General features: G+C 45.6%; 1 protein-coding gene across 2 annotated transcripts in view; it reads right to left on the reverse strand.

The window, feature by feature from the left end:
- Positions 1-11,990, reverse strand: part of Ireb2 (iron responsive element binding protein 2) — a 68,292-nt gene extending 56,302 nt beyond the window's left edge. The window contains exons 1-2 of one of the 2 annotated variants that reach the window (XM_045160334.1): positions 11,743-11,990; positions 9,242-9,331 (exon numbers count right to left, since the gene is read on the reverse strand). In XM_045160334.1, the coding sequence (XP_045016269.1) occupies positions 9,242-9,331; positions 11,743-11,761 (109 nt within the window). In that variant the 5' untranslated portion in view covers positions 11,762-11,990. The remainder of the gene's footprint in view (positions 1-9,241; positions 9,332-11,742) is intronic. The other variant, XM_045160335.1, reaches the window with a different exon arrangement.
- Between the last annotated feature and the right edge of the window lie 255 nt (positions 11,991-12,245).

Consider the following 12,245-nt stretch of genomic DNA (forward strand, 5'->3'; position numbering starts at 1 on the left):
AGAAAGAACGTAAGAGCCAAAGGGTAGGACTCCTTACTACGTGCTTCCCCCAGAAACAAAATGGCCTGGATATCCATGACCTAACAGTGACTGGCAATACTTACACAAGACCATCACAATAGGACAAAAAGATGATGACATCAAAATAAAAAAAGACTGATTGAGAGGGGTAGGGGATATGATGGTGAGTAGCGTTTCAAAGGGGAAAGTGGAGGGAGGGAGGGCATTACCATGGGATAATGTTTATAATCATGGAGGTTGTTATTAAAAAAAAAATTGAAAAGAAAAGAAACAAAAAGAACTATGGACTGTGAGGTTTGGCTTATGAGGGTGAGAAAGAGCTTTGCTTGTACTGGGCTAGCAATTTGTGAGACGCTTGCTGTTATGCCCCTGTCCTGAGTAGTTGTTCAGGGTTGCCCTGCGTTGAAATAAGTGGTGAGAGCAGAGGGACATGGCACAGAAAAAAAAATCTTTGGGTGAACTGCTGTCTGTTCAGCTGCAATTGAGAGATTACAACCTTTGAGACTGGACCAGCTGGACCTGCACTGGGGCAACAGGAAGAATGTAGACTCTTGGAGGGGCCTCAGTGCTCAAGGACTGTCCTGTTCTTCAAAGTCTGCTTTAGCCCCCCCCCCATTAACAAACTGGCACCCCACCTGATATTGTGGAGCGTAAGAAATGCAGGAAAGAGAGGGTCATTGAATTTGCAGCATGGTCTTATGTTTTGGAAACAGCCATGGGCAGTGTGAAGCAGGTTTGCTGGATGCCTGCATGGAGACCCCATGGGGTCATAAAGATGAACCGTGGATTGCAGTGGAGATGCTGGGACCATGAGATGGCTGATAAGGAAAGTTGCCGGCACCGATGAAGTTTTCCAGGACTGAGAGTAGCCTAGCTGGAGGGGCAGAATTGGAACTCCAGAGACTTGTTATTGGTTAGCAGTAGAGATTTGTCACTGGCTAGAGTTGTTGTACTTGTAGCTACAGAGTTTGGTGTTTGCCCTGTTTAAATCATGTATTGCTTGATTATTTCTTTACTATGTCCAATGTCATCTTTTGCAGTGTGTTTATTCTGTGCCACTATGGGTCTTGGGGGTATTTTTGGTATTATGGCTCAGTTAAACGACCTTGGATTATGAGGATGTTTGAACATCATAGGGATTGATTAAAAACTATGGGGACGCCGGGTGTGGTGGTGCACACCTTTAATCCCAACACTTGGGAGGCAGAGGTAGGAAGATCGCCATGAGTTTGAGGCCACCCTGAGACTACATAGTGAATTCCAGGTCAGCCTGGGCCAGAGTGAGACACTACCTCAAAATAAATAAAACAAACAAACAAAAAACTATGGGGATTTTTAAAGTTGGATGAATGCACTGCGTTTTACATCATGTATAGTTATCATTTTATGTGGGCCAGGGGCGGAATGTGGTGATTTGATTCAGGTGTCCCCCATAAACTTAAATGCTAGGTTCCCAGCTGATGGAAATTTGTTGGACAAGGGTTTTTAGCCAGCGTCCCCATGCCACTTTGTGGCACACTCTCCTGTTCCTACTGTCCACCTGATGTTGGCCAGGGGGTGATGTCCACCCTCTGCTCATGCCATCATTTCCCCTTGCCATCGTGGAGCTTCCCCTCGAGCCTGCAAGCCAAAGTAAATCTCTTTTTCCCACAAGCTGCTCTTGGTCAGGTGATGTCTACCAGCAATGCAAACCCTACTGCAACAAGCCTTAACCACTGATCCATCTCTCCAGCCCACAGCCCACATGTGTTTTGTGGGTCAGCTTTCTATAACCAGTCACTGTGTATAGTTATTACCTTGCTCTCATTAACATCACATGGTAGAAAGCAGAGCTTGGGAAAGTCAGCATAGATGTAACCACTAAAGGTACTGCTTTGTTATGGGTAGGGAATAAACTGTACCTGTCTCTGGCCCAGGAAGTTGTATGCCTTCTGCCAACATCTATCAAACTATTAGGCTCACTTGTTACCTTGCTAGGAATGTAAAATGTTAGATCCCTTACAGTTCCTAACACTTTCTGGCAGCCCTGATTTGTTGTCCTCACTGGTCTTGACTTCTTTACCAGACCTTAAGTGTAAGAATTCTGTCTGGCGTCTCACTAGAGAAGCCTCCCCTAGTGGCTTTAGCTGCTCCTATGTCTAGACTGTGCAGTTATAGGTATGCTTAAGAGCCTGCACTCCACCAATAACCCTAAAATATTTGTCTGTAACACAAGTCTGTCTTCTGAGCTCTAAAACCATATGCATCGCTGCCTTCTGAAGATGTACTGACATGTTCTCAAGTTCACTAATACCTAAGCTGAACGCAACTGATTTCCACTCTGTTCTTGCCCCATCACCATCTCTTCTTCTGCTTCCCAGCTCCGTTAGTAACACCATCCATGTCGACACTTAACGCAATGCAGGGCATGTAAGTGAGCCTCATGGTGTAGGCCTATAATCCCAGCTATTAGGGAGGCAGAGGCAAGAGAACAGCAAGTTCAAAGCCTGTGTGGGCAACTTAGTGCGACCCTGTCTCAAAAGGAACGTGAAAGTAAGGGCTTGGGGATATAGGACAATGGTAGAGTACTCCCAAGAATGCTCATAGTCCTGGATTCAATCCCCAGTACCAAGGAGAAAAAAATTACCTTTAGGCTGGATAGAAGGCTTAGTGGTTAAGTGCTTGCCTATGAAGCCAAAGTGCACCGGTTCGAGGCATGCTTCCCCAGATCCCACGTAAGCCAGATGCACAAGGGGACACATGCATCTGGAGTTCGTTTGCAGTGCCTGGCGGCCATGGCACACCCATTCTCTATCTATCTGCCTTTCTTTATGTCTGTTGCTCTTAAATAAATACATAAAAATAAACAAGCAATAAAAGTATCTTTAACACATCCTTAGGTCTACTGCTCTCGTCAGTAGCATCACTGTGCAAACTCCCATTACAAACCCTCTCACCCAGGTTGTCCTAGCCGCCTTTCCTCCCTCATGCTGGTCTCAAAACCACAGGTTTTCACAGCATGGTCCTAGGATTCCTGGGGTCCTTTCAAAGAATCTGAGGTCAACAGAGACATTGTTTTTTCCTCCCTCCCTCCATTTCTTTTTCTTCCTTGCTTTTTCTCTCATTCCCTCTCCTCTTTTCATTTCAATTATTTTGACCTTTGCACTGTTTAAAAGCAGCCTGACTTACTGACGCATGCCTGTGATCCCAGTGATCAGAAGACTGAAGTAGGAAGATTTCTATGAATTCAAAGCTGCCAGGACTAGAGTAAGATCCTATCTCAAAACAACATGGGGCAACGTGGCCTGAGCCGTAGATACAGACTAAGTTACAGGTGATCCTGGACTAGAGTGAGACCCTGTCCTTAAAAGCCCCTCCTCACAAACAAAAGAAAAACACCAACCAAAACCCAAACAAAAATAACAGTGAGTGAAATTGCTGATGCTTTAGAATATTCAGGGCAACGGCACCAAGTTATATTAATTAGTGTTTGTGCTGTTTATCACACACAATACCAGTTTCACCTGAGGGCCAGAGAGAGATGGCTTGGCAGTTAAGGCACTTGCCTACAAGGCCTAAGATCCCAGGTTCGATTCCCTAGTACCCACATAAAACCAGATATGGTGCATGCATCTGAGTTCGTTTATACTAGCTAGAAGCAACTGCCATGCCCATTTCTCTCACTCTCACTTTTCTCCCCTCTAGGTAGGCTCTTACTCTGATCCAGGCTGACCTGGAATTCACTATGTAGTCTCAGGATGGCCTCAAACTCATGGCAATTCTCCTACCTCTACTTCCAGAGTGCAGGGATTAAAAGCATTTTCTTAAATGAGCGAGAGTGCACGTGCACACATACAAGATAGAACTGGCATGCCAGGGCCTCTAGCCACTACAATCGAACTCCAGACATGTGTACCACTTTGTGTGTATGCATGACCTTGTGTATCTGGCTTACATGGGTTCTGGGAAGTCAAACCTGGGTTCTCAGGCTTCGCAGATAAGCACCTTAACTGCCCATCTTTCCAGCCCCTCCACTTTTTCTCTATCTGCCACTTCCTCTCTCTACTTGCAAATAAATAAAATGTTTTTGTTTGGGCTGAAGAGATGGCTTAGCGGTTAAGCGCTTGCCTGTGAAGTCTAAGGACCCCGGTTCGAGGCTCGGTTCCCCAGGTCCCACGTTAGCCAAATGCACAGGGGGCGCACGCGTCTGGAGTTCGTTTGCAGTGGCTGGAAGCCCTGGTGCGCCCATTCTCTCTCTCTCTATCTGCCTCTTTCTCTCTCTGTCACTCTCAAATAAATAAAAATGAACCAAAAAAAATTGTTTAAAAAAATGTTTTTTGTTTTCATTTATTTACTTTTTGTTTTTTCTTTTGAGGCAGGGTCTCACTCTAGCCCAGGCTTACCCTGAATTTACAATGTGGTCCCAGGGTGGCCTCAAACTCACAGTAATCCTCCTACTTCTGCTAAGTGCTGGCATTAAAGGTGTGCATCACCACACTGGCCTGATTTTATTTATTTTTTAAAAAAAAACTCAGGCTGGGCTGGAGAGATGGCTTAGCGGTTAAGCGCTTGCCTGTGAAGCCTAAGGATCCCGGTTCAAGGCTCAACTCCCCAGGACTCACCTTAGCCAAAGGCACAAGGGGGCGCACGCATCTGGAGTTCATTTTGCAGTGGCTGGAGGCCCTAGTATGCCCATTCTCTATCTCTACCTGCCTCTTTCTCTCTGTGTCTGTCGCTCTCAAATAAATAAATAAAAATAAACCAAAAAAATTAAAAAAATAAGCCCAAGAAATATAATCTCATTTACTGAGTTAGTGCAAAATTATATACTCTTGCCATTTGCTACTGATAACATATAAACTGGCACTATTTACTTACATATCAAACATGGTGCCTACCCAAACTGCTATCATGAAATGGGCAGCCCTCAATGTCCTGTTGTCTTCTTGACTACAAGTGAAATAGAACTCATGGCAGGTCAATGACCAGCACCCCGGTGAGGAAAGATGTACATTGAGACAAATGGATGGCCCTCTCTCAGGAATTTTTTATTACTGTTTTTAGGTAGGGTTCCACTCTGTAGCCCAGGCTGAACTCCAACTCAAGGCAAGTCTCCTGCCTCAGTTTCCGAGAGCCAAGATTACAGGTATGTGCCAACATGCCTGGTTCATCTCACACCTTTAATCCCAATACTCATGAGAAAGCCAAGGTAAAAGGAGGAACACCACAAATTTAAGGCCAGCCTGGGTTACAGAGTAAACTCCAGGTCAGCCTGGGGTAGTCAAACAAAACACCCTGCCTAAACAAACAAAAAATACTAAGCTAGAGACCAAGATTTTTAAAATATATTTTTAATTTATTTATTATTAGAGTGAGCAGGAGAGAGAATGGACACACCAGGGCCTCTAGCCACTACAAACTCCAGACGCATGTGCATTCGCTTACATGGGTTCAGGGAAGTGAAACCTGGGTCCTTAGACTTCATAGGAAAGCACCTTAACTGCCAGGGCATCTCCCCAGCCCAATGGACAAAGGTTTTTATTTGTGATTTGGGACCATGTAAAGGTGAGCGAGCACAGAAGGCTTCTTTGCTATCAAGTGGAAGGAGCAGAGGGGGCAGAAATTTCAAGTCAGAGAGAAAATAACGAGCTACGTCAACTCTAGTTCATTGTTTATTTCCTTGAGACAGCCACGTTTCACTAGCCTGGGAATTGTGTTCAATCATAATAAATCTTACTTTACTTGAGCTAATGGGTATCTCTTTCTTACAACCAAAGGACATAACGAAAGTAAGAAGTTGGCAATGAAAAAGCAAAGGTGAAACCAAGTGACGTTTAATCCTAATGTCTCAAGTTCCTGAGTGCATGAGTGTACCTGGGAGCTGCAGAATCCGTCAGGTAATCTTCAGATGCTCACGTGTGTACTGTGTAGACATTACAAGATTGTTTCATTGCTTACCCAACCCATGAGCCTTCTCAGAGCACAAAGATATTCATCCTTTCCAGAAAGATAACTGGACCCAGCAATAGACAGCTAACAAATTAGTTAAAATAGTTAAAAGTAGCTGGGTATGGTGGCCCATGCCTTTAATTGCAGCACTTGGGAGGCAGAAGTAGGAGGATCGCCACAGACTATATAGTGAATTCCAGGACAGCCTAGACTAGAACAAGACCCTATCCTGAAAAACAAACAAACAAAAATGTAGTCAAAGTCTATGATGTGTCCAAATCTCGAGCATAAATTTGGGAAGCAAAAAAATAAAATGGCAGTAAAAACACAGAGACTTGTATTATATCCTGTTTAACGGTGCTGGAGTGAAGCTCAGTGGCAAAGTGTTAGCCTCACAAGCATAATGAGCTGAGTTCAATCCCCAGGGCCCATGTAAAATGCCAAGCAGGGGGGTGCAACTCAAATCCCAGCACTGAGGTAGCAGACAGGCAGATCCTTGGAGCTCACCAGTCAGCTAGTCTCGCCCAACTGTTGAGCTTCAGGCCAATGGAAAGGAGGTGCATAGCTTTCTTGAAGACGGTGGCCAAGGTCAGTCTCAGGCTTACACACACACACACACACACACACACACACACACACACACACAGAGAGAGGGGGGGGGGGGACAACATTATGCTCGTCTACCACCAATTCTCAACCAGTTCTCCCTTTTCTTTCCTTACAGTAAATGTTGAAAAGCGGGCTGGAGAGATGGCTTAGCAGTTAAGGCACTTGCCTGCAAAGCTTAAGCACTCAGGTTCGATTCCCCAGTACCCACGTAGGCCAGATACACAAATTGGAGCATGTTTCTGGAGTTTGTCTGCTGTGGCTAGAGGCCCTCACGCACACATTTTATTTCTCCCTTTCTCTGCTTGCTAATAAATAAGTAAGTAAATAAATAATGGTTTTTTAAAAAAGTTGAAAAGCTGGGCCAGGTGTGGCGGTGCACACCTGCAATCCCAGCACTCGGGTGGCAGAGGCAGGAGGATCATGTGAGTTCAAGGCCACCTGAGACTACATAGTGAATTCCAAGCCTGGGCTAGAGAGAGTAAGACCTTACCTTGAAAAACCAAAATAAATAAACAAACTTGAGAAGCTACAACACCAGGATGCTGATCCTTCAGAACTAGGAACAATTACGGCTCATCAACTCTGAGAATATGCAGGTTATATGTAGATGCCCATGACAACTTACTTTCTGTAAGAGATAATTTAACTTTTATTTTTTCAGTTTTTCGAGGTAGGGTCTTCCTCTAGCCCAGGTTGCCCTGGAATTTGCTATGTCGTCTCAGGGTGGCCTCAAGCTCACAGCCATCCTCCTACCTCTGCTACCCAAGTGATGGGATTAAAGATGTGCGCCACCATGCCTGGCTCATCATTCCTTTTCAATACATTTTACACTTGCTTATGATTCCCTATGTCTGGAAATTATAGGTCATCTTCAAGTCAGTACATTTCCATAAATCACCCATGTATTTGTTCTAAAGGACAAAAATACTACCCTTACAAATCCTCTTTTTCTTTGTTGTTTACAAGGCAAGGTCCCATTCTAGTGCAGGCTGACCTCGAACTCAGAGATCCTCCTACCTCAGCCTCCTGATGCTGGGACTAAAGGCATGCACCATCACTCTTAGCTTCAAATGATCTTTTATTAACCTATCAGCTGTGGATAAAAGTAGTTTGAGGGACTGGAGATGTAGTTCAGAGGATAGAGTTCTACAAGGTCCTGGGTTTGATCCTCAGCACCACATGAAGTAGGTGTGGTGGTATGTGCCTGGAAGATGGAGGCAGGAAGACCAAAAGTTCAAGGCCAGCCTGGGATACAAAGTATGTTCCAGGCCAGCTTAGGCTACATGAAACTATTAAAAAAAAAAAAAAAAAAAAAAAGGACAAGAAAAACCTTTTCTAGAATCTAGAATTAAAAAAAGGGGGGGGGAATTAAAAGATTTATTTTGGTAAACAAATTATTTTTCTGAAATGAACACATTCTCAGTGATAATTTATCTTTAGGGAGAAGATAAATGTGAATGAAAGATAAGTTACTAAGTAAACAACTCATGACTATACGAATACGAATTATGAATATAAATCATGGCATCTAAATACATATAACAAAGGATACTACCATCATTTTAGTGATCTACTTATTTTGAAAAAGCAATCTAAGACAGGGATCTTCTAAAATTTGACAAAATAGCTAAATGTTTTCACAATGCACTCACACAAAAATACTTCCAATTTCATAAAAGTTCACAACCCCTCCCCAGCAATCCTCTTCATTATGTAACTACAAGAGGGAGGAGGGACAAAAAGCGGGGGTGGGGAGGGAGTTACCTCCAAAATTGTGAAAGGTTTGGCATTTAATTTCTCATATAGTTTTCACAGAAAAATTTACCAATGATCACTCTTCCAAATAGGTCTTTCATCCAGTGGCCTGGCTGGGAGTTTTCAGTATAGTCAAAAGGTGGGTGTCATGGAACATGCCTGTAACCGGCACTTAGGAGGGTAAAGCAGGACTGATAGTTCAAGATCAACCTAGGCTACTACTGAAGGAGACCTTGCCTCAAAAGGAAAAAGAAAAAAGTAAGCCTAAACCAAAATAAATCGTCAGTCAGGACTTCCATCCATCCATTGTCCTAGAGGTTAGCCAAGTTCATTCTGAGACCACAATGAAAGGTTTGACTCTGACTGACAGTGTGCAAATGTCTACCAAAGTGTTAGCAAACCATGCCTAGCACTGGAGTACAACCAAGTCAGTGGACTCAGATGATGTTTCCTTTTCAGTGACTGACATAAGAGTAACCCTAGCACTGGGGAGGCCAAGGTAGGAGGATTGCCAGGAAGCCAGCCTGAGACTACATATACATAGTGAACTGCAGGCTAGCCTGAGCTAGCGTGAGATCCTACCTCAAAGGGGAGAAAAAAATTAAGATATAGGAGCTGGGCTGGGTGGCACATGCCTTTAATCGCAGGTAGGAGGATCACTGTGACTTCAAGGCCACCCTGAGACTATACAGTGAATTCCAGGTCAGCCTGGGTTACAGTGAGACCATACCTTGAAGAAAAAAAAAAAGATACAGATATACATCTTCCTCAAACAAAAGTCCCAAGAAGAGTACAGTGTTGTAAATAAAAGAGATTGCAGGCATACCTATTTCATCATGACAGAAATAAACTTAAGTCTTCAGCTCAACCTGACCAACGCATTATAGTAGAAACTGATTATACACAAGAAAATGTAAATCTGCCTTACCATACTTGGTGCCTCCAAGTTTAGGGACATTGAAGAACTTCTTTTGTGAATTGTCACTTAATGTTTCAATAAGGTACTCAAAGGTGTATCCTGGGGGAAAACAAAACTTTCATTTAATATCTACCAATCATCTTATTTAACAAAGAGAAAATACCTGGAAGTCTGTCCAAGAGAACTTTGTGCAAAGGTGGAAATGCTCCTATTGGTACTGTCCAATATAGGAGCTATTAGCAGATGGGTCTACTGAGCACTGGAAATGTGCTCAGTACATTGAGATGATGAATGTTTGACTTTAAAATCAAACACAGGAGCTGGAGAGATGGCTCAGCACTAAAGGCACTTGCCTGCAAAGCCTAACAACGCAAGTTTGATTCCCCAGAACCTGCGTAAAGCCAGATGCATAAAGTGATGCATGCACACGGGGTTCATTTGCAGTGACTGGAGGCTCTGGCAGGCCCATTCTGTTTCTCTTCTGCTTACAAATAAGTAAAAATATTTTTCAAAAAAATAAAATATGGGGTTGGAGAGATGGCTCAGCAATTAAGGCACTTGCCTGCAATGCCTAAAGACCAGGGTTCAATTCCCCAGTGCCCACATAAAGCCAGATGCACACAGTGATGCACAAATATGGAGTTCATTTGCCATGGCTGAAAGCCCTGGTGTGCCTATTCTCTCTTCTCTCTCTGCTTGCAAATAACTATTTTGTTTTAAATCAAATATGGCTAGCCAGGAGTGTTGAATCATGCCTTTAATCTTAGCACTTGGGAGACTGGGGATCTTTGTGAGTTTGAAGTCAGCCTGTGCTAAGATGAGACACTGTCTCAAAAAAATGAAAAAAAGTTACATGTGGCTGTATATTGTGTTGGGTAGTATAGTTCTAAACTAAGTAAGATAACTCACTATTTTGTTTGAGGAAGGGTGTCACATTGTAACACAGGTCGGTTTCCTGCCTTAGCTTCCACAGCGCTGTATTACAAAGCATGCCCATTATGACTTAATTCATTCAATCTTAACAAGGGCTGGAGGGATGGCTTAGCAGTTAAGGCGCTTGCCCGCAAAGCCAAAGGACCCCGGTTCCATTCCCCATGACCCACATAAGCCAGATGCACATGGGGCGCATGCATGTGGAGTTCATTTGCAGTGGCTGGAGGCCCTGGTATACCTATTTTCTCTCTCTCTCTGTCAAATAAATAAATTTTTTTTGAGATGTGGTAAAAGACAAGAGAATGATTTAAATGATGTGCAGGCAAGCTTCAGAAAGACAAGTGCTAAAAGGCAGAATTTGAGAAAACTGTTATGCTAGGAAGGCTTAAAAAACCTCAAAAAAGCACTTTTTGGGGGGGGGGTATTTTCAAGGGAGGGTCTCACTCTAGCTCAGGCTGACCTAGAATTCACTATGTAGTCTCAGGGTGTCCTCGAACTCACAAGGATCCTCCTACCTCTGCCTCCCAAGTACCACCACACCCAGCAAAATGCACGTCTCAACGTAGCATTCAACAAGACAAAAGTCTGAACAAAACCACAACTTTTCAGGTCTTTAAAATTGAAGTTAAAGCCAGGGCAGAGTGTGGCATGCCTTAGATCCCAGCACTTGGGAGGCAGAGATAGGAGGTTCACTGTGAGTTCAAGGCCAGTCTAGGGACAAGAGTTCCAGGTCAGCCTAGGCTGGAGTGAGACCCTACCTCGGGGGAAAAAAAACAAAAACAAAACACAACCAGTAAAAAATAAAAGTAAAGATAAAACCAAAAACCAATCTAGGCAATAATATGTTCTCCCTGAGAGACACGACCTTCTAGTTTTGTGCCAATTTAAGCTGAACCAGTATAAACACAGCCAAAGACCCACGGGTCTCGTTTGAATTATTCCCTGCTCCGGGGAGGGCAGGCAGGTGGTGGTGAGTCAACCTTGAGACTGAAAAGATCTATTGTGTGGACTCCTGCAGCGGGTGGGCAGGACCCTCAACATTGTTCCAGTCCACTCTCGGGACGGATAGTCATTTTTCTCTTTTTGTAGAGGGAGGTGGACAAGGGAGGAGACTCAACAGTGCAATAAACCGGGGAAACGGGCTGACTAACGTTCAGCTGCCCTGACCTCCCCCTCGGAGGGACTCCAGGCTGGTGGCGTGAAACCCAAACAAGGGGTCACCGGCCCCCGCCTCCACCGCTCACAAACGGGGGGGGTGGGGGAGGGCTCGGATAGAGGAAGACGGTGGGCCTCTCTCTCTCTGTCCCTGTCCCTAGGGTTAACTCACGGAAGACCCGCCGCAGGGCATTAAGCAGCGGCCACCCCGGTGTCACGTAGGTACCGGTCACGGCCAGAGGCTGAGGTCCCGCTGGGAGGTGAGGCGCGGGGCCCGGAGGCTTCAGGCTTCCGGAGCGGAGCGCGGCCCAGCAAGGCCGGCGGGAGGGAGAACGACCCCGAGCCCCGAGCGCCCCGCCAAGGCGCCCAGGCTCACGGCGCGCAGCGGCCAAGCGTCTTCCAGCGGCCCGCGCGACACTGACCTGCACTTGGGGAGTCCATCGCCGGAGACCATATTATCCCTGCGGGGAGGGGGCCGGCGGGGGGAGGAGGGGGAGGCCAGGCCGGGAGGAGGAGGAGGGGTGAGGAAGGCAAGCGGACTGGCAAGGGAAAAAGGAAGGAGGCAGTCTCGCGCAAAATACCGCGAGAGCCGCAGAGCTCGGCGTATGTGTCTGTGTGTGTGTGTGTGTGTGTGTGTGTGTGTGTGTGTGTGTGTGTGTGTGTGTGTGTTTTGTGTGTGTGTGTGTGTGTGTGTGTGTGGTGGGGGGGAGGCCTGGGGACTGCGCTCGCGGGATTTGCCGCCGAACTCCCGCGAGAGCTTCAGACAGGGAAACAAAGAAAGAGAGGGGGCGGAGCTAGCCAGTGCGGGCGAGTCTTGTGCGCAGTCGCCGCCGGTCTCTCCAGAGGGGGCGGAGCTCTGCGTGCCTGGCGTGCTTTGCCCCGTAACCAGGCCGCGCTCCGCGTCCGCTATGTAGCTGTAAGCTAA

The sequence above is a fragment of the Jaculus jaculus genome, chromosome 10 (assembly GCF_020740685.1).
Source record: "Jaculus jaculus isolate mJacJac1 chromosome 10, mJacJac1.mat.Y.cur, whole genome shotgun sequence".
Classification (NCBI taxonomy): Eukaryota; Metazoa; Chordata; class Mammalia; order Rodentia; family Dipodidae; genus Jaculus; species Jaculus jaculus.